This window comes from Chelonia mydas, chromosome 11, assembly GCF_015237465.2.
Source record: "Chelonia mydas isolate rCheMyd1 chromosome 11, rCheMyd1.pri.v2, whole genome shotgun sequence".
Taxonomy (NCBI): domain Eukaryota; kingdom Metazoa; phylum Chordata; order Testudines; family Cheloniidae; genus Chelonia; species Chelonia mydas.
This window is the reverse complement of record NC_051251.2, coordinates 79,144,286-79,164,435: the sequence shown is the minus strand read 5'-3', so window position 1 is coordinate 79,164,435 and position 20,150 is coordinate 79,144,286. Positions and strand designations below refer to the sequence as shown.

At 54.7% G+C, this 20,150-nt stretch overlaps 2 protein-coding genes across 4 annotated transcripts in view; one reads left to right on the top strand and one right to left on the bottom strand.

Moving 5' to 3' along the window:
• Nucleotides 1-20,150, bottom strand: part of LOC114021903 — a 139,248-nt gene that overhangs the window by 95,045 nt on the left and 24,053 nt on the right. The gene's annotated exons all lie outside the window — the stretch shown is intronic.
• Nucleotides 7,299-13,153, top strand: LOC119567359 (antigen-presenting glycoprotein CD1d-like). 2 transcript variants are annotated; one of them, XM_037912562.2, is made up of 6 exons: nucleotides 7,300-8,134; nucleotides 8,599-8,877; nucleotides 10,292-10,573; nucleotides 10,901-11,197; nucleotides 11,822-11,921; nucleotides 12,002-13,153. In XM_037912562.2, exons 1-6 carry the CDS (start codon nucleotides 8,086-8,088, stop codon nucleotides 12,039-12,041), a joined length of 1,047 nt encoding a protein of 348 aa, XP_037768490.1. In that variant the 5' UTR covers nucleotides 7,300-8,085; the 3' UTR covers nucleotides 12,042-13,153. The 2 variants fall into 2 exon arrangements, with proteins under 2 accessions (XP_043381039.1, XP_037768490.1); XM_043525104.1 differs by lacking the exon at nucleotides 11,822-11,921 and having other exon boundaries at nucleotides 7,299-8,134.

The window sequence follows — 20,150 nt, the reverse complement described above, 5'->3', positions numbered from 1 at the left end:
GGCTGAAGAGAGTTTCAGTTGGAGGCTGGCTGGGGACATGGAGTGAAGTGCAGACATGGTTGTCTGGCTCACTGCCCCCCAAAATGGACCCAGCTGAGGGGTCCTGTTCTCTGCACCTACAAGCTCTGTGTTAGACCATGTTCCTGTCATCTAATAAACCTTCTGTTTTCCTGGCTGGCTGAGAGTCCCGTCTGACTGTGGAGTTGGGGGGCAGGACCCTCTGGCTGCCCCAGGAGCCTGCCTGGGCAGACTTGCTGGGGGAAGCGCACGGAGGGGCGGAGGAGGCTGAATGCTCCGAGGTCAGATCCAGGAAGGTGGAAGCCGGGTGAGCTGTGTGTCCTGAAGACAGGCTGCTCCCAGAAAGGAGACTCCCCCAGAGTCCTGCCTGGCTTCGTAGGGAGCAGTTCCAGAGCATCGCCCAGGGACTCCGTGACACCCACCTGCCCCCAAATTTGGAGCACCAAGCCTCCGCTGGACCTTGCTGGAGCAGAGCTAGTTTCATGGCAATCGGCCTGGGCATGTGCGTTTCATGACAGAGCGACAGCAGGTGTGACGACACAAATCTCAACCTTCCCCTTTTGCAACTAGGTGCAGTTCCCGCCAAGCAAAAGTGACCATCTTGGCTACTTCTCAGGACTTGCTACCGCCTGGCCAGGGTTGCAAATCAGGATGGATGGGGTTTTGGTCGAAAACACTCACGATTTGCTTCCTCCTTGCTATTGTGCCAAATTGATTTTACCGCCTGATCCAGGGATGGTTGCGAATCAGGAGCAATGGGGTTTTTTGTTGGAAAACAGTCACGATTCCCTCCCTTCTAGCTAATGTGCACAGTTGATGTATTTCATGATTGAGGCGTGGTGCTTCATTTTGCATGTGAGTACGTGAAAAGGGAGGTAAGGTTTGGGGGTACAGAGCATGCCCATAAGCCCAAGGTGATACCACAGTGGCCCCTTTCATTTTATTCACTGGCTTCCTCCTTGCTTATTTCCAATGACTTGGCTGCCCATGCACCTGTCACTGGTCCAGGGATGGCTGCAAATCAGGAGGGATGGGGTTTTGTGGTCAAAAACACTCACGATTCCCTCCCTCCTAGCTAATGTTCGGGTGAGTATGCTCAGTGCACCCAAAGTAGGGAATTGGGAGAGGGAGCTTTTTGCATCATTGCACCGGCCCTGCGATCACAGCTCACAGCCGCAGGAACCTCTCCGTGACGGGGCTCAGACAGATGCTCCTGGGGCTCAGAGGTTTCTGCCTCTCCGGCTGATGGAGTGTGAGACTCTCGGTGTGGCATGGCCTGAGGCGCTGCTGAGGAGACAATTGCTGGCAGAGGTGTGAACTGTCGGGGGGCACAGGTGCGTGTCACTGCCCGGAGTACGCATCAGAGACAGAACCGAGGCCCAGGGATTTTTGTAACGCTGGGAAGCCAGACTTGTCCTTGCTACCGTTGCAGAGCTGAGCTATGGGGAGCCAAGTGATATAAGATTATTGAGGCTCAGGGCCACTTTTTTCTTTAGGGCATCAGAAGTAACTTCCAAGAAATGAAACATTTGAAAAGCAGGTAATTTGGGTGGGGGTCTGTATCTCATGAACCCCATAACCAGGGGACCCCAAATTTACAACACAAACTCTGCCTCAGGCCCTGCTTTAGGGCAGTGATTTTTGAGCCAATCTGACTATGCGTGTGGACATCAGAGCACTTTGAAAACATCAATTTTAAACAGAAACTTCAATGTGCCCTTAACTTTAGCCAGGGGGATGGGACAGGAGGAACAGGGCAGTGGCTGTGGGGCAATGAATGGGGTGGAGTGGAGAGAGCTATGTGGAGTGGGGCAGGAGTAGACAGTGGGGCTGGGCTGGGATGACTGTCACTTGTGGGGTTGGGAGAGGAGCAGTGGTCTGGATGGACCAGGGGGTGGAATTGCAGGGGAGGCTGAGGGAACAGGGCTGGGGTGGGGGGATGAGGGCAGTGGGTCAGGGTAGGCAGATCAGGGGAACTATAGGGGAGGCTGAGGGCAGTGACCCTTTCCCTTTGAGAAAATATCGTTGTTTCAGGGTAGGGAACAGTCTCTGTCAATGGTTTCCCCAGACTAGGAGCAGAAGAGGAGAAAGATTTGAGTCAGAGTGGCAGAGTTTCAGGCCACAAGAAACTGCCAGATAATCTGATCTGACCCCCTGCACGTCCCAGTCCACTACCCCCCACCCAGTGAGTGACCCCTGCAAAGAGACCAATCATCTGGATGGGACCATCTGTACACTATTCTCTTGTCTGCCGCAGGCAGAGTAGGAGGGACTGAGGTGCACCGGATCCTGCGGCCCCTGCAAGGGCAGGGAATTGATTTGGAGATTCACCCGAGGATTCGAGCAAGTGACCCAAGGTCCCTACAGTAAAATCCCTTCCCGAGCCCCAAAATGGCAATCGATCAGTTTGACCCTGAGCATGTGAGCAAGACACACCAGGCAAGCATCTGAGAAAGATCAAATATTGAGCCAGTGGGTCCATGGCCAATCTCTGATGATTCAGAGTCCTACACTGTGCTGGGTTCTCAGTGACTTGCATTAACTCAGGAGACAGAGAGATAAAGAAAAAGAGAGAGGGGGCCCCCCAGAGCTAAGCGCTGCAGAGCAGAGACTCCCACACTGGGCATCCCCTTCCAAGGAAGGCTGTTACTGGGGAGCTGGAACCTGTTCTCCGAATCCCACTCCATCTCTCCCAGCTCTCTCTCCCCTTCCTTCTCAGTTCAGCCCCAGGTGAAAGTTTCCCCCCTGAAATCGGGATCCCAGCCCCACCCCAAGATGCTGATTGGTCCATGATGGGGTTTTACTCCTCAGGGACCAAAATCAAGCAGTCCAAGAATGGGAAGGCACAGCCGGAGACTGGCCCTTCCAGATCCTGGTAATGATGGAGATGAGCTCCCAGCCCGGAGGTGTCTACACCTGGCAGGTGGAGCACATCAGCCTGCAGCGCCCCCTCTTACTAGGGTAAGAGACTCTGAACCAGGCACATTCCCTGAGGCCTTGGGGCACCCCTAGCTCTGTGGAGCCCTCGGGAGACAGGGGCATGTCTCAGACCTGTCCCCATCCCTGGGGGCAGAGAGCAGGGACGTTACAAAGGGAAGGAGAGGCTGGGCTTAGCCCAAACCACCTGTGCTCTTCTATTCACAGAGGCGCAGGCCGACTCTGCCAGGGACAAGATGCTGGCTGGGGTCGGGGCTCTGTGCTGTGGTTGGTCTTCATGGTCCTGGGATTGCTCATCTGCCTGAGGAATAAGAAAGGTGAATGGCTCCGGGACAGCACTGCGGCACCAGGAAATGACTCCCCAGTGGGGCCGTGACAAAATCGCACTGGAGGGTTTCACTAGAATTTTGATTCACCACAATTTACTTTAGCTTCCCCCTCCAGCATGAATCAAGTTCTCTTGTGACCAAGGAGCTTCCTGCCCATCTCTCTGCCCACAGCCAGGAAGTGTGGGGCTAATCCCAGCTCCTGGCTTCCCATAAATCTGAGTCAGACCATTCCGATTCAGAGCTACAGTTGTGGCCCTCCTGGCCTCCCCTCCCGGTCTCCTCTCTAGCCCCCCACACTCCTGGAACGGCACGGAGTTGCAGGCACAGTTGGTGGTGTCTGTAAATCAGCCAATTTTTCTCTAGTTATGAAACAAATACACTTCCCCTATTAAAAATATGGAGACCAAACTCACATGAGAAACGCAACAGCAATCCCACCCCTGAATTCTGAGGCTTATTTATTGTACCCTCTACAGTTGCTTCCTTTTTGCCTCAATGCATAAAAAGCATGTAATAACTTGCAGGTCAAAAGGCCGAGTGCATGACACCTGCGTTTCTGTTACGTACGTGGGTACCCTCCGCCCCCCACCCCCCGCACACCACCACCACCCTCAGTTCACCCTCCCAGCACTCTCACCATCTACTCACACCCTCAATACAGCCCCTGCCACCCCATCAGCCCTCACCTTCCTCACTTCGGCTGTAAGGATTAGGGCTTTTCCTCTAGCCACATGACTTATGAGGAGAGGCTGAGGGAACTGGGATTGTTTAGTCTGCGGAAGAGAAGAATGAGGGGGGATTTGATAGCTGCTTTCAACTACCTGAAAGGGGGTTCCAAAGAGGATGGATCTAGACTGTTCTCAGTGGTAGCAGATGACAGAACAAGGAGTAACGGTCTCAAGTTGCAGTGGGGGAGGTTTAGGTTGGATGTTAGGAAAAACTTTTTCACTTGGAGGGTGGTGAAACACTGGAATGGGTTACCTCGGGAGGTGGTGGAATCTCCTTCCTTTGAGGTTTTTAAGGTCAGGCTTGACAAAGCCCTGGCTGGGATGATTTAGTTGGGGCTTGGTCCTGCTTTGAGCAGGGGGTTGGACTAGATGACCTCCTGAGGTCTCTTCCAACTCTGATGTGCTATGATTCTATGAAGTTTGAGGACTTTGTCTGCAGCCAGATTAGGAGAGCAGCAGCCATGAGCTATTACATCCTCACATCCCATCTAAACTACATTAAAACAGGGTAATATCAGGCTGTTAGGAAGGCTCCTGTCCTAATGGCACCCACCATCACCAGATAAAGGAACAGATCTTAAGGCGGTTAAAGAAAACTTAGTTTGACCCATTGTGTCTGGCAGGCAATCACTTATCAATAGTTGTGGATGTAAAATCCCCATTTCTTTATGGTTTTGTCTTTATGATCCCCACTTCTCTATTGTTTTATCTCTGGTCTCTGTCTGGTTCTTTGATTATTTTTGTCTGTGACATGGCTCATTTTGCGAGGTGTGAATTAATTAAGGTGGTGAATTAATTAAGGTGGTAGGACTGTTTAGAGAATTTTGTTACACTATGTTAGGATTGGTTTGTAACATTTTAGTACAATGATTGGTTACAGTACAGCTAAGCAAGGCTCAAGTTTCACTATCTAAAGTGGGGTCCAAAAGGAAGTTCTTGGGAACCAACTCCAGGACACAGCTCCAAGGTCAGAGCTGCCAGACCTCAACACCGAGCCTCCCGAGATGACCTGGTCCTGACTGTCCAGCAGGGAAAAGTTATCTGCCTTTTTGGGACTGGGAGTAGTGAGCATTTTAGGGTTAATGTATGCTTTTTTGGGTAATAACTGTTGCTGACGAGAGGGTAAGTAGGATATTACTGTGAAAGGCTCTGTCACTGGTAAGAGACCCCCAAACCCGCAGTGTCAGGCTCTGCCTGAGCCTTTGGCATGGGGAAAGGGCGGGTGCCTACATTAAGAGGTTTACACCTTGAGCCCTAGGGCCAGGGTAAAGGTGGGTGCCCCTAAAGGAGTGTGCAACTAACAGAGAATTGTGTGCTGGTAACACAGCCCGCCTGCGGTCCCCAGGCCATAGTTTAGCCCTCCCGCCCTCAACTCCGCTCCTCTGGGTTCTTCACCCTCCCCAGGCCTGGGGCCTGCCCTGGGGTCCCCTCTCTCCCACTTCCCAGGCTGGCAGGAGATCAGCCTGCCGGGGGCTGACAGCGGGAGCCTCTCCTCAGCCCCACAGCAATGTCCTGGGGAGAGAACTCAGCTGAAAAAATATATCGGTGACATCTGAGAGTTCTAGCCCCGGAACAGAAGTAAGGCTTCATTTGACTTAGAAATCGCATCTCTGGCGATGAATTGGGGAGCGCTGGCATGTCTGTCCCTGGCACAGCATTGCTCTGCAGGTGGCAGGGGTGCCAGATCCCAGGGGAGGGGGAACGGGCGGGAGAGGTGTCTCTCCCGGGGCGGGGGGTGTTTCTGTGTAAGGGCCACACACCATTTGACCCTTCTGCTGTCTAGCGCTGAAAGACAGCGCGGTTGAGACTTCTGTTAACTGCCTGCCGGAGCTCAAATCCCGGGTCACCAGGCCTGAGTGCTAGGCCTGAGACCGGCTCTGAGACAGCTGAAAACAACTGCTCCGCCTGCCCGAGGTGAGGCCCAGCCGCTAACTGCTGGAGCCCCCCCAGAGCTGGGCTGAGCCGGGGGAGCTCAGGATGTGGCATCGCCGAGGTGGCAATAGAAACAGGTGGCAGCAGAGCCGGCGAAGGCCCGTGGCCAACGGGGCGGAGACACAGCCGCACAGCGGTGCACAGAGTGAACGGTGGCACCTGGGAGCCACTTGCAGTCATGGCCGCAATAGCAGCTGAGGCGTCCCTCATTGTAACCGGGGTGGGACGTGAACTCCCGCCCCGTGAATGCAGCTCTGAACGCCGGGTCTTTGCTGGCCAAGGACAGCAACCATGAGAGGGGCGGAGGGGGGAGGGGGAAATGAGCCTTTGTTTGTTGGACTTTCCCAATGCAAGGTGAGGAGCTGAGGCAAAGGACACTGCCCAACGTACTCTGGGGGTGGGCGTTTGGCTCGCGGTCATATGCTGATGACTAGTGGTGATGGTGTTTTACCACGATAGTGCCGGGCTCCTTTCCTCTTTCTATTAAAGGTTTTCTTTGCTATACACGACTCAGTGAGGGGGAAGCATTGGCTCTCAGAGGCGCCGGGGGTGGTGGTTAATTTTCCCAAATTACGGGTGGGGACTCAAGTAGGTTCTGTGCTGAATTGTTATGAGGAACCCCTCGATGCTGAACCCGGCCCTGGTTGCTGCCGACTCCCCCCGGCAGAAGGGTGGCATTTGTACGGCAGGGGCATGCAATGAAAGGCCGTCAGAGTCTCCACAGCAGGGCGAGGCCAGGACAGCGTGGCAGCTACCACCCCACACAGGAGTCAGGACACCTGGGTTCTGTCTCCAGCTCTGCTGCAGTTTCACTGTGTTACCTCAGGCAGGTCACGTCACCTCCCCATTTGCTTCTCTCTGGAACAGGGGTTAATGGTATTTCCTTGTTTGGCTGGTGTGTTAACTGTCAGAGCAAACCTGAAACCACAGAAGGAAATGGAGGGAAACCACGATCTGCACAGCCCTGGTGCGAACACGTGGCCTTGCAGCGATAAACCGGCCTGGGCCGTGGCACTGCCACTCGTACCAGCCCAGGGACTAGACGCGCTGGTGTGTCAAGGACGGTCACTCGTGTGCTGCCTCGGGGCTCAAATGTCGACCCTAAAAGGCACAAAACAACAAAGCTCCCGGCTGCAAACGCCGACAAGCCCCGGCATCGGCACTGCAGAGCACCCACGGCACAACTGCCCCCGAACGACCCCTCGCTGCGCGTCCAGGGGGCCGGGCGGCTGCTTCCCCGTAGCTCCTGCTGTCTCGCAGCGCAGGGCCCCGCTGCCCCTGCTCCAGGGCAGGGACTGTGATGGCTCCTGGCTTCCTTCGGCAGGACGTGGGGAGTCTGTCTGGGGCTACGACTGCCCTGGCCTCCTTCCCGCCGTCACGCAGTTCGGGGGGGGTCACCCTGTGGGACTGCGCCCCCTGCTGGGGGGCAGCAATTGTGTGCTCATTCTGCGCTGGGGGAAATAGGACTCTGTGGGCGACAGGCTCAACCCCCAGACCTGCCCTCACCCCATCAAAGGGGTTTAGAGATGAGCCTGGCTGCTGAGGATGAATATGGGGAGAGGGAGGGGTCGGCAGGGAGAGGGAGGGGCCACTGGGAGGGAGGGCAGATGGCGGGGGGCTCTGCCTTCCCTTCCACTCTGACTCTTCACCCTCATCTCCCCCCTCCCTTGGGGCAGCCAGGCCCAGCCCCACAGGGCAGGCCTGTCACTGCAGCATGAGTGGGGGCGGACTCCCTCTCCAGGCCCCCAAACCTCCCCTCCACGCTAGGCCAGGTTTGGCTGCAGTGCCAGGGCAGAGGGTGCAGCTGTGGGCTGCCCCTGGGCAGGGTGAGGAGCAGGACGCTGGCCACCAAGGCGAGCCCTCCATACCGGCCTAGTTTGCCTAGGCGCGGATCCGGCCCTAGTTCTGACCTTGCCGCCGGGGCTCCCCCTCCCGCGCGGCCTCCGTTCCCCGACTCCCTCTGCCCTGATTGGCTCGGGGCTGGCAGCTGCGGGCACAGAGCCGAGCAGAGACACACAAAGAGAGAAGTTGGTGACGAGGCTTGTGGCCTGGGGAGGAACCAACAGCCTGTGGGCGACCCTGGGCCCCTCGTCCCACCGCACTGACACCGGCCAGAGCCCGGATCCCCTTCCCCTGCCAGGATGCTGCTCCCTCTGCTGCTCCTCCCCTGGGCATGGGGGGCCCTGGCCGGTAAGTGGGGATCCCCCTCCCTGCCCTTTTTGCTGCTGGGGGAGGTTGCGCATGATATAATGCCAGGGCCAGGGTGGGGCAGCACCACATAAGAACGGCCGGACTGGATCAGACCAAAGGTCCATCTAGCCCAGTATCCTGTCTTCCGCCAGGGGCCCCAGAGGGAATGAACAGACAGGAATCATGCAGTGATCCATTTCCTGTCACCCATTCCCAGCTTCTGGCAAACAGGGGCTAGGGACACCATCCCTGCCCATCCTGGCTAATAGCTATTGATGGACCTGTCCTCCAGGAACTCATCCAGCACTAGTGACCCTTGCTGGGGTGCAAGAGGAGGGGGGAGGCAGGTTAGGGTTCAGCAGGAAAACCCTGGACCTGGGGAGCATTAACGAGACTGAGACGCCCTAATCTCTCTCCTCACCCACTTTGCCCTCCACTTGTTTCCTCTCCCCTCCCTCCCGCAGCCTCCCCTCCTGTCCCCCCAGGGTCTCTCACCCTCCGGCTGCTCAAAACCAACGTCTTCCACAACGCCAGTTCTAGCAACATGGAGGGGATGGCCCTGCTCGGAGACCTGGAGACCCACTTCATGGATTGCAGCACCTGCAGGATCCGCTTCCTGCAGCCCTGGGCCCAGCAGGGCCTGACCCCGAGGCAGTGGCAGGACCTGGAGACAATGTTCCATGGCTACCTGTCCAAATTTATCTTTCTCATGAACAAAGTGGTTAAGGATGAAGGAGAGCACTGTGAGTATGGAGCGGTCCCCACGTCCAGCAGGGAGCTGAGAACTGACACACTCACTGTAGTAACTGAGTGTGTCCTGACAGGGTGGATGGGGGTCAAGACAGCCAGTTCCTGGCCCTTAGGCTGAATGAAGCCAGGGTGCCCTAGAAGGGAATAGCCCCATTTTCCATTCTCCACCCCGCTGAGCCAGTCCCCCAGCTCTGCGGCCAGATTGCAGCCTGTGCATCCTGGAGGGGAAAAGCCCCATGTCCCGTCCCCTGACCCTGTTTTTCACTGCCATTTGCCCTACCAAAGGCCTTTGCTGAAGGAGCAGGAAGACTGCTCACAGTGCCACCTGTCCTGCCTGAATGTTGAAAAGAGATACTGTCCAGTATGAAACACCCAACATAAGAATTGGCAGGAAATGCAGAGCTAAAATAATGCCTCCCCCACCCTCACAACCAGGGGACAGGAGAGAACCCAGCACAGCTCTTCTCAGCCCAGTGTTTGCGCTGGGTGTCTGGTGCTGGAGCACTAAAAGAAGGTCCTCGGGAGAGACTTTCTGTCAGGAACCCCTTAACTATCCTGCCCCCAAATTTGCACCACAAAGTCTCCCCTGGACCTTGCTGCGGCAGAGCTAGTTTCACGGCAATCGGCCTTGGCATGTGGTTTCAGGACAGAGCGACAGCCGGCCCTGTGATCACAGCTCTCAGCCGCAGGAACCTCTCGGTGACGGGGCTCAGACAGATGCTCCTGGGGCTCAGAGGTTTCTGCCTCTCCGGCTGACGGAGTGTGAGACTCTTGGTGTGTCACGCCCCGAGGCTGCTGAGGAGACAATCGCTGGCAGAGGTGTGAACTGTCTGTGGGCACAGGTGCGTGTCACCGCCCAGCGTACGCACCAGAGACAGAACCGAGGCCCAGGGACTTTTGAAACGCTGGGAAGCCAGACTTGTCCTTGCTACCGGTGCAGAGCAGAGCTCAGGGGAGCCCAGGGATGTAAGTTAATTGAGGCTCAGGGCCATAATTTTTTCTAGAGCATCATCACAAATAACTTTAAAAAAGGTAACATTTAAAAGGCAGGTGATTTGGGCAGGGGATCTGTATCTCACAAATCCCATGACCAAGAGACCCAAAATTTGTACCACAAACTCTGCCTCAGGCCCTGATATAGTGCAGTGATTTTCAAGCCAATCTGACTATGTGTGTGGACCTCAGAGCACTTTGAAAACATCAGCTCTAAACAGAAACCACAATGTGCCCTTAACTCCATCCAGGGCCGCCCCACAATCCCGCTGCCGTCTTGTGGCCTAACACCCTAATTCCACCTGACATGTATTTATTTCCCCTGTCTCTCTATTTCTGCCCCCTCCCCCGCCCCGCTCTCCCCACTGACCTCCAGCTGGCCCACTCTTATTGCCCCTGCCCTTCTTGTTCCAGACCCCTTTGTTACCCAGTTCTCCCTTGGCTGCGAGCTCCACCTCAACGGCACCTCACGGCAATTCTATGACGCCGCGATGAACGGCGAGGATTTCATCAGCTTCAACGTGGACTTGGGCACCTGGGTCGCTCAGCGTGGGGATAAGTTGGCCCTCAGCATCCGGGACCTTCTTAACCAGGATAAGAGCACGTCTGCCACAACTCAGTTCCTCCTGAGAACAACGTGTGTCAGTGAACTCCAGAGCTTTGTCCAGTACGGGAAAGAGTCTCTGGCGAGACAAGGTGAGGCTGGACACCACTCCCTGCTCACTGAGATGCAGCTACTTCTGGGGTGGGGTGCGGGGGGCTGTTTAAACAGGTGTCGTGTACCAGTGCAGCTATAGCTGGGGTGGAGCGCAGTCGCGATTTCATAGCCACACTGCACAGCACTTTAAGACAGGACGTGAAGGGGGATTCTGTCAGCAATGCTAACTGCAGAACTGGGGTCTGGCCAGGAGAGCGGGGCCAACGCCGGACCCCGGGGGATGGAGCTGGGCTTGGCGAGTGAGTCCCTGAGGCTCAGACTGAATCGTCGCTCTCCCCCGCCCCGTCTCTCTCCCCCTGTCTCAGAGCGGCCGGTCGCCGTGGTGTTTGCCCGAGCGCCTCCCCCAGCCGGGACCCCCGCACCGTTACTGCTGGTTTGCCGGGTCACCGGTTTCTACCCCCGGCCCATCCGCGTGGCCTGGCTGCAGGACGGGGAGGAGGTGGGGCCGGGCTGGCGCCTGAACTCCAGCGGGATCCTGCCCAACGCGGACCTGACCTATCAGCTGCGCAGCTCCCTGGCCGTGGGGCCGGGCGACGGGCACAGCTACGCCTGCCGGGTGGAGCACAGCAGCCTGGGGGGCCAGAGCCTGCTGATCCCCTGGGGTAGGTGCACGTCCCCGGGGGGTGGGGGGTGCAGTCGTGGTCTCTGGGGGCTTTTGCTGCCCATCTCAAGCAGGGTGGGGTCCAGGCAGTGAGACTGGGGTGAAGGGAGGCAGAAGAGGTGTGTGGGGTGTGTGGGGATGGATCGGGGGAGCAGGGAGGAGGAGCTGAGGGGAATGGGACAGGACTTGCACAGGAGGGGCAGGGTGGGGGCTGAGGGGAGAAGTAATGGGATGGGGTGGGGAGAGCTGTATGGAGTGTGGCAAAGGGGAGACAACGGGGCAGAGGTAGGGAGGGCTGGGGGGGTTGGGGAGAGAGGCAGGAGTCCAGAGGCGATCGGACAGAGGGGACTAGGACTGGCATGCGGGAAGGCTGAGGGGCTGGGAATGTGGGGGGAGCAGTGGGGGTGGGAAGATGGGGGACAATGAGGGAACAGGGTCAGCGTAGCAGTGTCTGAGGGCAGTGGGGGTGGGACAGTGAGGAAGGCAGAGAGAACAGGGCTGGGGTGGGGGCGCTGAAGGCAGTGGGTCAGGGTGGGGGGAGCAGGGGGGACTATGGAGGAAGCTGAGGGAACAGGGTCCATATTGCCGTGCCTGTTCCCAGCACATCACCCCCTGTGTGTTACAGGGCACAGCAGGCCCTGGGGCCCCGGCCTGGCCATGGGCATCACGCTGGGGGCTCTGGCCGTAGCCACCGTGGCCGTGGTGCTGTGGTGGAGAATACGCAGGTGAGTCCTCTCCCTCTCTGGGGTGGGGGTGGGGAGGCCGTTACACCCCATAACCCATCCCCTCTGCTCTCTCCATCCAGGGGCCACCGGGACGTCAGACCAGGAGAACCCAGAGCCTGAGGGGGCGGCACCGGCTTAGACGTGGGGATCAGCCCCCCACTTGGGGCCATGGACCTTGGGGCTGAATCTGCCCCCAGCTCCAGAGCAGAGGGCCCTGAGGCCCCGTCTGGGTCGGGGCACTGGGAGATCGGGGCACTGGGTGGGGAGGTGGGATTCCTCTCCCTCTGGGACATTTGGGGCATGTTGGACATGTGAGGGTGTGGTGGGATCCAGGATCCACATGGAGCCAGCACAAGCCTGTACCACTCAGTAAACTCTGCAGAGAGGCTCTGCCCAGCGGGCCCCTCTGGGGACTGCAGGAGCCAGGGCCTGGGGGCAGGGTGCAGACCCGGCTACATACACAAAGGGAGAGGGTACAGGTGGGGGTCATGGGTGTCCATAAATCTCTGCATTAAGCATCTTCGCATAACTCTGTATGACTTTGTATTCTGCCTCTTCATATAACCTTGTATTTGATATAGGAACTTGGTATCAAATCCTTGTATAGAAACTTTGTATTGAGCCTTGGTATGTTATAACCCCTAAGGATAGTTAAGGTAGAAGAAAAATGCTACTCCTAGTGAAAAGAAACTTTGTCAAGTGGGCTCACTACAGAAGAGCAGACATATTGACACCTTCTTTTGAAAACACCCTCTTCTGTGAAAATAAATGTGGCAGCATTAAGACCACATCCAGAAGGAAGTGCCACGGGTGACCAATGGGCACAGACACAGATTTTGCATCTGGGGTAGATTTGCATGAGAGGGAAGCTGCTATAAATGTGAGGTGTCTTGCAGAGGACCCCGGGTCTCGTCTTGTGAACATTGGAGCATCAATCAGGATCGACAGAAGCTCGGCTCCACCCCCTCCCCCATCTAACTCACCTGGCCGCTGAAGTTAAGGGGAGCGACTAGGTGGTGACAGCAACAAGATGGGGTGTGCGTGTGTGCGTGTGTGTGTGCGTGTGAGTGCATGAGTATAATATATATCATGTGCCTATGATACAGTGTTGATTGATACATGGATTACCAATAAATGTGGCACTTTGCCTTATCCCCCCTGAAAAGATCCTGTACAGAACTTTAAGTACAACACGGGAACCAGGAGGGTCCTGGCAGGGCATTCGGGCTGAGCTGGGATGGCCGGGAAGCAAGCGGATTGGCCTTGGGACATAGCCCAACTACCTGCAAGGAGCCCAGACAACACTATGGCCCGTGGGGCACCAGGGAGGCCGCTCCAACTCGCTGGCTGGGCTGAGAGGTCCTGGGTGCAGGACCCATCTCCAGAGCTGGGTATGGGGCACCATGGGCTCTCTGAGGATAGCTTCTGTCCTTTTCATAGAATCATAGACTATCAGGGTTGGAAGGGACCCCAGGCGGTCATCTAGTCCAACCCCCTGCTCAAAGCAGGACCAATCCCCAGTTTTTGCCCCAGATCCCTCATTGAACTGGGTTTAGCAGGCCAATGCTCAAACCACTGAGCTATCCCCCCCCCCCCCCACCATTTTGTTCTGCATCTGTGCGAAACCGAGCACTAGGGGGTCCTGGGCACGACTGGGGTTCCTCGACCCTGTGGTAATCCAGCAGCATCAAGGGCCAGGTTCAGTATCTAGGGGTTTCCTTTCAACAATACAACACAGAACTGGCTCGAGCCCCCACCCAGTGACCTGGGACTAGGAATGCCTTTGACACACATGGGGACACCGGCACCGCAAAATGGTGTCCGGTCCGGGACAGCTGGCAATCCTACCTGGGAGAATTACACACCATCCCCCTGGGCGCCTGGAAGAGGCAATACTTCCCCTCTTGAGAAGCACAGAGTCTGAGTTTAGCAAAAAAAAACTTAATGGAAGGAGGGAAATAATGCGGCATTAATCTGGGGAAACATCACAAACAGGGTTTATAAAAACATAAACCATGAGCCAAAAACCCACCACCAAAGCAGTGTCCTTTTCCCCTCTGCACCCCACTCACTGTTGCTATCCTTGGACAGTGCAGACCCAGAGTTCAGAGGTGCATGTGCAGAGGTCACCTCCCATGCAGGGGGAGGTGAGAGGGGGGAAAGGGGTGGTAGGGAGGCAGTTTACTCGCTCTGCTGCTCAGGCCCTCACTTGCCACCCTTCTCTGTGGGGTTCTGCTTTGCCCCCCTCCCCCCAGCTAGGCCTCCCCACCAGCCACCCACTCTCTCACCAACCACACCTCTCTACCAGCCACCTACCAATTCAGCTGTCAGTGATTACAGCGACTGGGGGGAGCCTCCCTGCTGGTGTACAGCAAACAATGGTAGATTAGGCAGCCTCTTGCATCAGAAACCATGCCCAAAAGCAGGCCTAATACTTCGCCCTAGGTAGCAGGGGCTGCAGCTTGTAACAAGACTCTCAGCTGAATATAAATTAGCTTTGTTATTACAGAAGTGAGAGCAGACTAGTCACAAGACAGCCAACACCACCTACCCGCCTTTCCAACTGACGCTCTTTGGAACCCATGTCCCCTACCTAGCGACTGCCATTGAGTTGGGGGTGAGTCGCTCAAGGAAAAAATGCCAAGTACAGTTCTGCTGTCCTTGATTCACACAACCAGGATAAAAACTCTTTATCACCCCTGCCCCCATAACAAAGAGACCGGTATCAGAGGGGTAGTCATGTTAGTCTGTACCCGCAAAGACAACGAGGAGTGCGGTGGCACCTTAAAGACTGGGGATCCCACACCAGCCAAAAGTGGCCATTTAGGCCAGCAGTCCCATCATGCTGAGCACCGTCTGAGAAGAACAGATGGGCCTGGCACCAGAGCTGATCCAGAGAACAGAAGTGTGTGCTGTCTGCCTGGTGCTAAGATACGGGATGTGGCCCTGAGGCTGAAGAGGATCCTAACGGGAGCAGAAAAGAATCCACTGATCGTCCCTCATGTGGGAACAAATGATACGGCTAGATTCTCGCTGGAACGTATCCAGGGAGACTGTGCCAGGCTGGGGAAGACGCTTAAGGAAATGGAGGCTCAGGTGATCTGTAGTGGGATTCTGCCTGTTCCTAGAGAAGGGCATCAAAGGTGTGACAAGATTATGACTATCAACAGATGGCTCAGGCAGTGGTGCTAGAAGGGGGCTTTGGGATGTCTGGCCACTGGGAGGCATTCCTGGACAGAGGACAGTTCTCTAGGGATGGACTTCATCTGAGTAGGGAAGGAAATAGACTTCTAGGATGGAGGCTGGCACAACTGATTAAGAGAGCTTTAAACTAGGAATTTGGGGGAGATGGTTGGGAGATGTCCAGGTAATCTCCACGCCGGATTTTAGCCTTGAGAGGGAAGGAAACAAAGTAAGAAAGGATACAGCCGCGGGTAGGAGAATGGCTATAAGGAGGAAGGGCAGTGTGGATACCAGTCTAATAGGTGATACTGGCTGTAGAATGACCGTGCCTCATTGGGTAAAGAACGTGAGCGAGGCCAAACAGCAAAAATGAAGATGTTTGTACACCAATGCGAGGAGCCTAGGTAACAAAATGGAGGAACTAGAGCTACTGGTGCAGGAAGTGAAACCAGATATTCTAGGAATAACAGAAACAGGGTGGAACAGTCATCATGACTGGACTACAGATGTTGAAGGGTATGTGCTGTTTAGGAAAGACAGAAATAAAGGTAAAGGTGGTGGAGTAGCATTGTCTATCAATGAGGAGGTAGAATGTAAAGCAATACGAAGCGATGGAATGGATAAGACAGAGTCCGTCTGGGCAAAAATCACATTGGGGAAGAAAACTACTCGAGCCTCCCCTGGGATAGTGCTTGGAGTGTGCTAGAGACCGCCAGGATCTAATGTGGATATGGATCGAGCCCTCTTTAATGTTTTTAATGAAGTAAATACTAATGAGAACTGCGTGATCCTGGGAGACTTTAACTTCCCAGATACAGACTGGAGGACAAGTGCTAGTAATAATAATCGGGCTCAGATGTTCCTGGATGCCATAACTGATGGATTCCTTCATCAAGTAAAGAAGGACTTGTGGCACCTTAGAGACTAATACATTTATTTGAGCATAAGCTTTCGTGAACTACAGCTCACTTCATCGGATGCATTCAGTGGAAAATATAGGGGGCATACACACTGTAGCGAGAGTGATCACTTAAGGTGAGCTATTACCGGCAGGAGAGCGGGGGCGGGGGGGGGGGGGGCGGAACCTTTTGTAGTGATGATCAAGGTGGGCCATTTCCAGCAGTTGACAGGAACGTCTGAGAAATGGGGGGGGGGGGATAAACATGGGGGAATAGTTTTACTTTGTGTAATGACCCATCCACTCACAGTCTCTATTCAAGCCTAAGTTAATTGTATCCAGTTTGCAAATTAATTCCAATTCAGCAGTCTCTCGTTGGAGTCTGTTTTTGAAGTTTTTGTGTTGAAGAATTGTCACTTTAAGTCTGTAATCGAGTGACCAAAGAGACTGAAGTGTTCTCCGACTGGTTTTTGAATGTTATAATTCTTGACATCTGATTTGTGTCCATTTATTCTTTTACGTAGAGACTGTCCAGTTTGGCCAATGTACATGGCAGAGGGGCATTGCTGGCACATGATGGCATATATCACATTGGTGGATGTGCAGGTGAACGAGCCTCTGATAGAGTGGCTGATGTGATTAGGCCCTGTGATGGTGTCCCCTGAATAGATATGTGGACATAGTTGGCAACTGGCTTTGTTGCAAGGATAGGTTCCTGGGTGAGTGGTTCTGTTCTGTGGTGTGTGGTTGCTGGTGAGTATTTGCTGCACGTTGGGGGGCTGTCTGTATCAAACTGGATACTGTTGCTGTCCAAATACAAGACAGACAAGGCTTTAAGCAAGCAAGCAGGCTGGTCTGCTGACGGGCTGGTCTGCCTGTCAGCTTTCCACACTCTCTTTTATTCTTTCCCCCGTCCTGCGCATTACATACTCCAACAGATAAAAGGAATACACTGGCTTTGTTTAATATTCTTATTTACCAATTTCTATCTACCGCATTCCTTGCTCTCAGGCCTTGAGCCCAGTCCTGGGAGGCTTCCCACGGTTCATGTCCTTTGGGCGAGTTTCCAAGGTTCATGCCCTTGAGATGAGCCGTGTGTGCACTGCTCCTACACAACACTCAGGGTGTGCCCCGAATGTTGCCAAGTGCATGAACCCTGCATGAATCCTTCAGGATACAATTAACTTAGGCTTGAATAGAGATGGGGAGTGGACCTCATAGAAGAAATGGTTGTAGGAGTCCCCCTGCGGGGGACTGAGGGGGTCAGGTTCCCCTCCCCGGGGGGAGCTGGAACCCACGATTTGTGTTATAACCGATGACCCAGATCACACAGCTCCCTGGCACAGGGCTCCCAGGGCAGGGATTCAATGTAGCTCTGGGCCTGGTGGGGAGACGGGGCCTACCCAGAGGGCACAGGCAAGTTCAGTAGGGGATCCTGGCTCCCAGAACTAACCACTACTTCATAAACTTGCTTTATTTTCTCAGACAGTGTCTTTTGGATCAAAGTGTCTGGGAACTTCCATTTGAGATAACAGGGTCTGTGCCTAGCACAGGGGTTGGCAAACTTTGGCACGTGGCCCATCAGTGTAACCCTGCTGGCGGACTGCAAGACACTTTGTTTATGTGGACCGTCCGCAGGCACGGCCCCCCGCAGATCCCAGTGGCTGCAGTTCACTGCTCCCAGCCAATGGGAGCTGCTGGAAGTGATGCGGGCTGCAGGGACATGCTGGCCGCTGCTCCTCACAGCTCCTGATGGGCCATGTGCCGAAGGCTGCTGACCCCTGGCCTCGCATTCTCTATTAATAAAACAGTGGACTTTCTATGAGCTTGTATTGTCCAGGAGGGTGCGACACACATTTCTGGGGCCAAGTCTGGGACTGGGAATTTGCTCGTGTCTCTCTCTAATAGAATTCAGTAGTGGCTGGCGAAGAGCACACATATAGTATATCTGGGGTGATTTCCGTGCTGGAGGCTCTGTGAGAACAGACCAGGAGTGGTTGCTCTCATCCCAGGTTGGAGAATTGAGGGGATGTGGATGTCCATCAGTCCAGATAGTACCCGGGTAATGTCCCAGGGTGGCTGAAGAACTGTTGCAGCCAGAATCCATGTTAGAAGTGGGGCTAACTCTGGTAAGGTTATTAGCATGCATGTAGGTTCTTTTGTTGTTTTCAATGTTTTCTTTGTAATGCTTTTTAACTTAAGAATAAAGAAGGCTTGCTTAGGAAATGTTATCATAGAATCATAGGAGATGAGGGTTGGAAGGGACCTCAGGAAGTCATCTAGTCCAACCGCCTGCTCAAAGCAGGACCAATCCCCAACTAAATCATCCCAGCCAGGGCTTCATCAAGCCCGGCCTTAAAAACCTCTAAGGAAGGAGATTCCACCACCTCCCTAGGGAACCCATTCCAGCGCTTCACCACCCTCCTAGTGAAATAGGCTCGGGAAAGGCCTGTCAAAGTGCAAAGGGCTCCCAGTGGCATTCGTGTCAAGGACACGAACAGAGACGGGCAGCAACAACCAATGAGATAACCTGCAGAGTTGAACCCTAGGCTGCCTACATCAGCAGGGGCACCTTCCCTGCTGGGAGCCAGGGAAGCCTCAGTACTGCAGGAGGGGACTAGAGGAGACTGACAAGGACGTCGAGGCCATGGCTGGCCATGAGCGCCCAGTGCAGAGTGTGGTGAACAGGGCATGCACGATGTGGGCTGCATGCACAGGAAGAGGAGGAGCAGGAGCACATCAGTGGGGTCACCACTGCATATGGCTCTGGTGAGACTGGCACTGGCTCCCAGGTCCAGTTCTGGGCTCTGCCTTGCCCAAAGGACATGGAGACACTGGAGAGGCTCAGAGACGAGCTACAAAGATGAGTCAAGGCTCAAAAACCTGCCTCTTTGGGAAAGCCATATGGAGCTACATATAGTTAGCCTAGCCAGAGATGGTGGAGAGGGGCTTGATGTGTCTCCAAGTACCCAGTGTGACGGGATGCCCCCAGGGTGCAGCCTGGGACTGTGGGACTGCTCTGCCTCCTAACTCTCTCCAGCCTGGGCTGTCTCTCACAATGCCCTGCTAGTGACTAGCAGCAACCCCGCCAGATGCTGTTATCACTCAGCACAACCAATGTGGAGCCCCCCACACCCAGCTGGATTGCATGAATGCTCCCAGAGCCACTCCTGAATCACACCGGGAGGCACCAGCCAGATCCCCCCAGCTCCCAGCCCTGTACCTCAGGACTATGCCGTGTATATTATTAATTGGTTCACCACTTCATCAATGGAAAGTGGATATACAGCAGCCTTCAATAACAGCAATTTACCTTTCACTTCAGGCAAACTCGCTGGTAAAGTTAAACAGGTCAACAAGTTTATTGACTATAAAATATAGATTTTAAGTGGTATTAAGTGATAGGCAAAAAGTCAGAGTTAGTTGCCAAAAGAAATAAACACCTAAGCACACAGTCTGAACTCTCAACCCTCATAGATGGGGCAACAACTAGATGAAGCCGTTTTTCTCTCCCCACTGGATATTGCAGTCCATAGGATACAGACTGAAATCTGGGCCAGTCTTTGGAGTCTCAAGTCTTCAGTGTCCTTGTTGCTTGCAGTGTAGGTGGGTGAAGGAGAAAGGCCCCTTCTGGACACAGTCTCTATTTTATACCCTCAGTCTCACGTGCTTGGGGAGCACAAGTCCAGGCATGTCTGGGAGCAACAGTGAGTCTCCAAGGTCAGGCTGAGCAATTCCCCTGGTGTGGCCTCAGGCAGGTGAGTCATTGCATTGTTGCTCCCTTGCTGGACAATGGCTGTGGATGGTTGTTTCACACCCTGCTTGGGCGTTGGTCACTTTCCTTGCTGTTGCCTCTGGGGGAGCTAATATCTGGCTGATTCCCCAATTTACAGCATGTTTCAGTGAAAACCGTACAATTCTTGTCATTTCATACGCATTGAGGATATACATATCTAGACAGAACTGTGACTTCTGGCAGATCATAACCTTTCTCCTGATACCTTACAGTCCCAGCAAAGCTCAGGGGCAACCCCTCCTGTGTTAACCTTTTCCCTGCCCAAGCTGAGCCCCACATACCCTCTCACTGACTCTGCTGCCTTCGGGGAACCTTTGGGAGCCTCTGATCCAAGGTGCCAGGAATGAGGCAT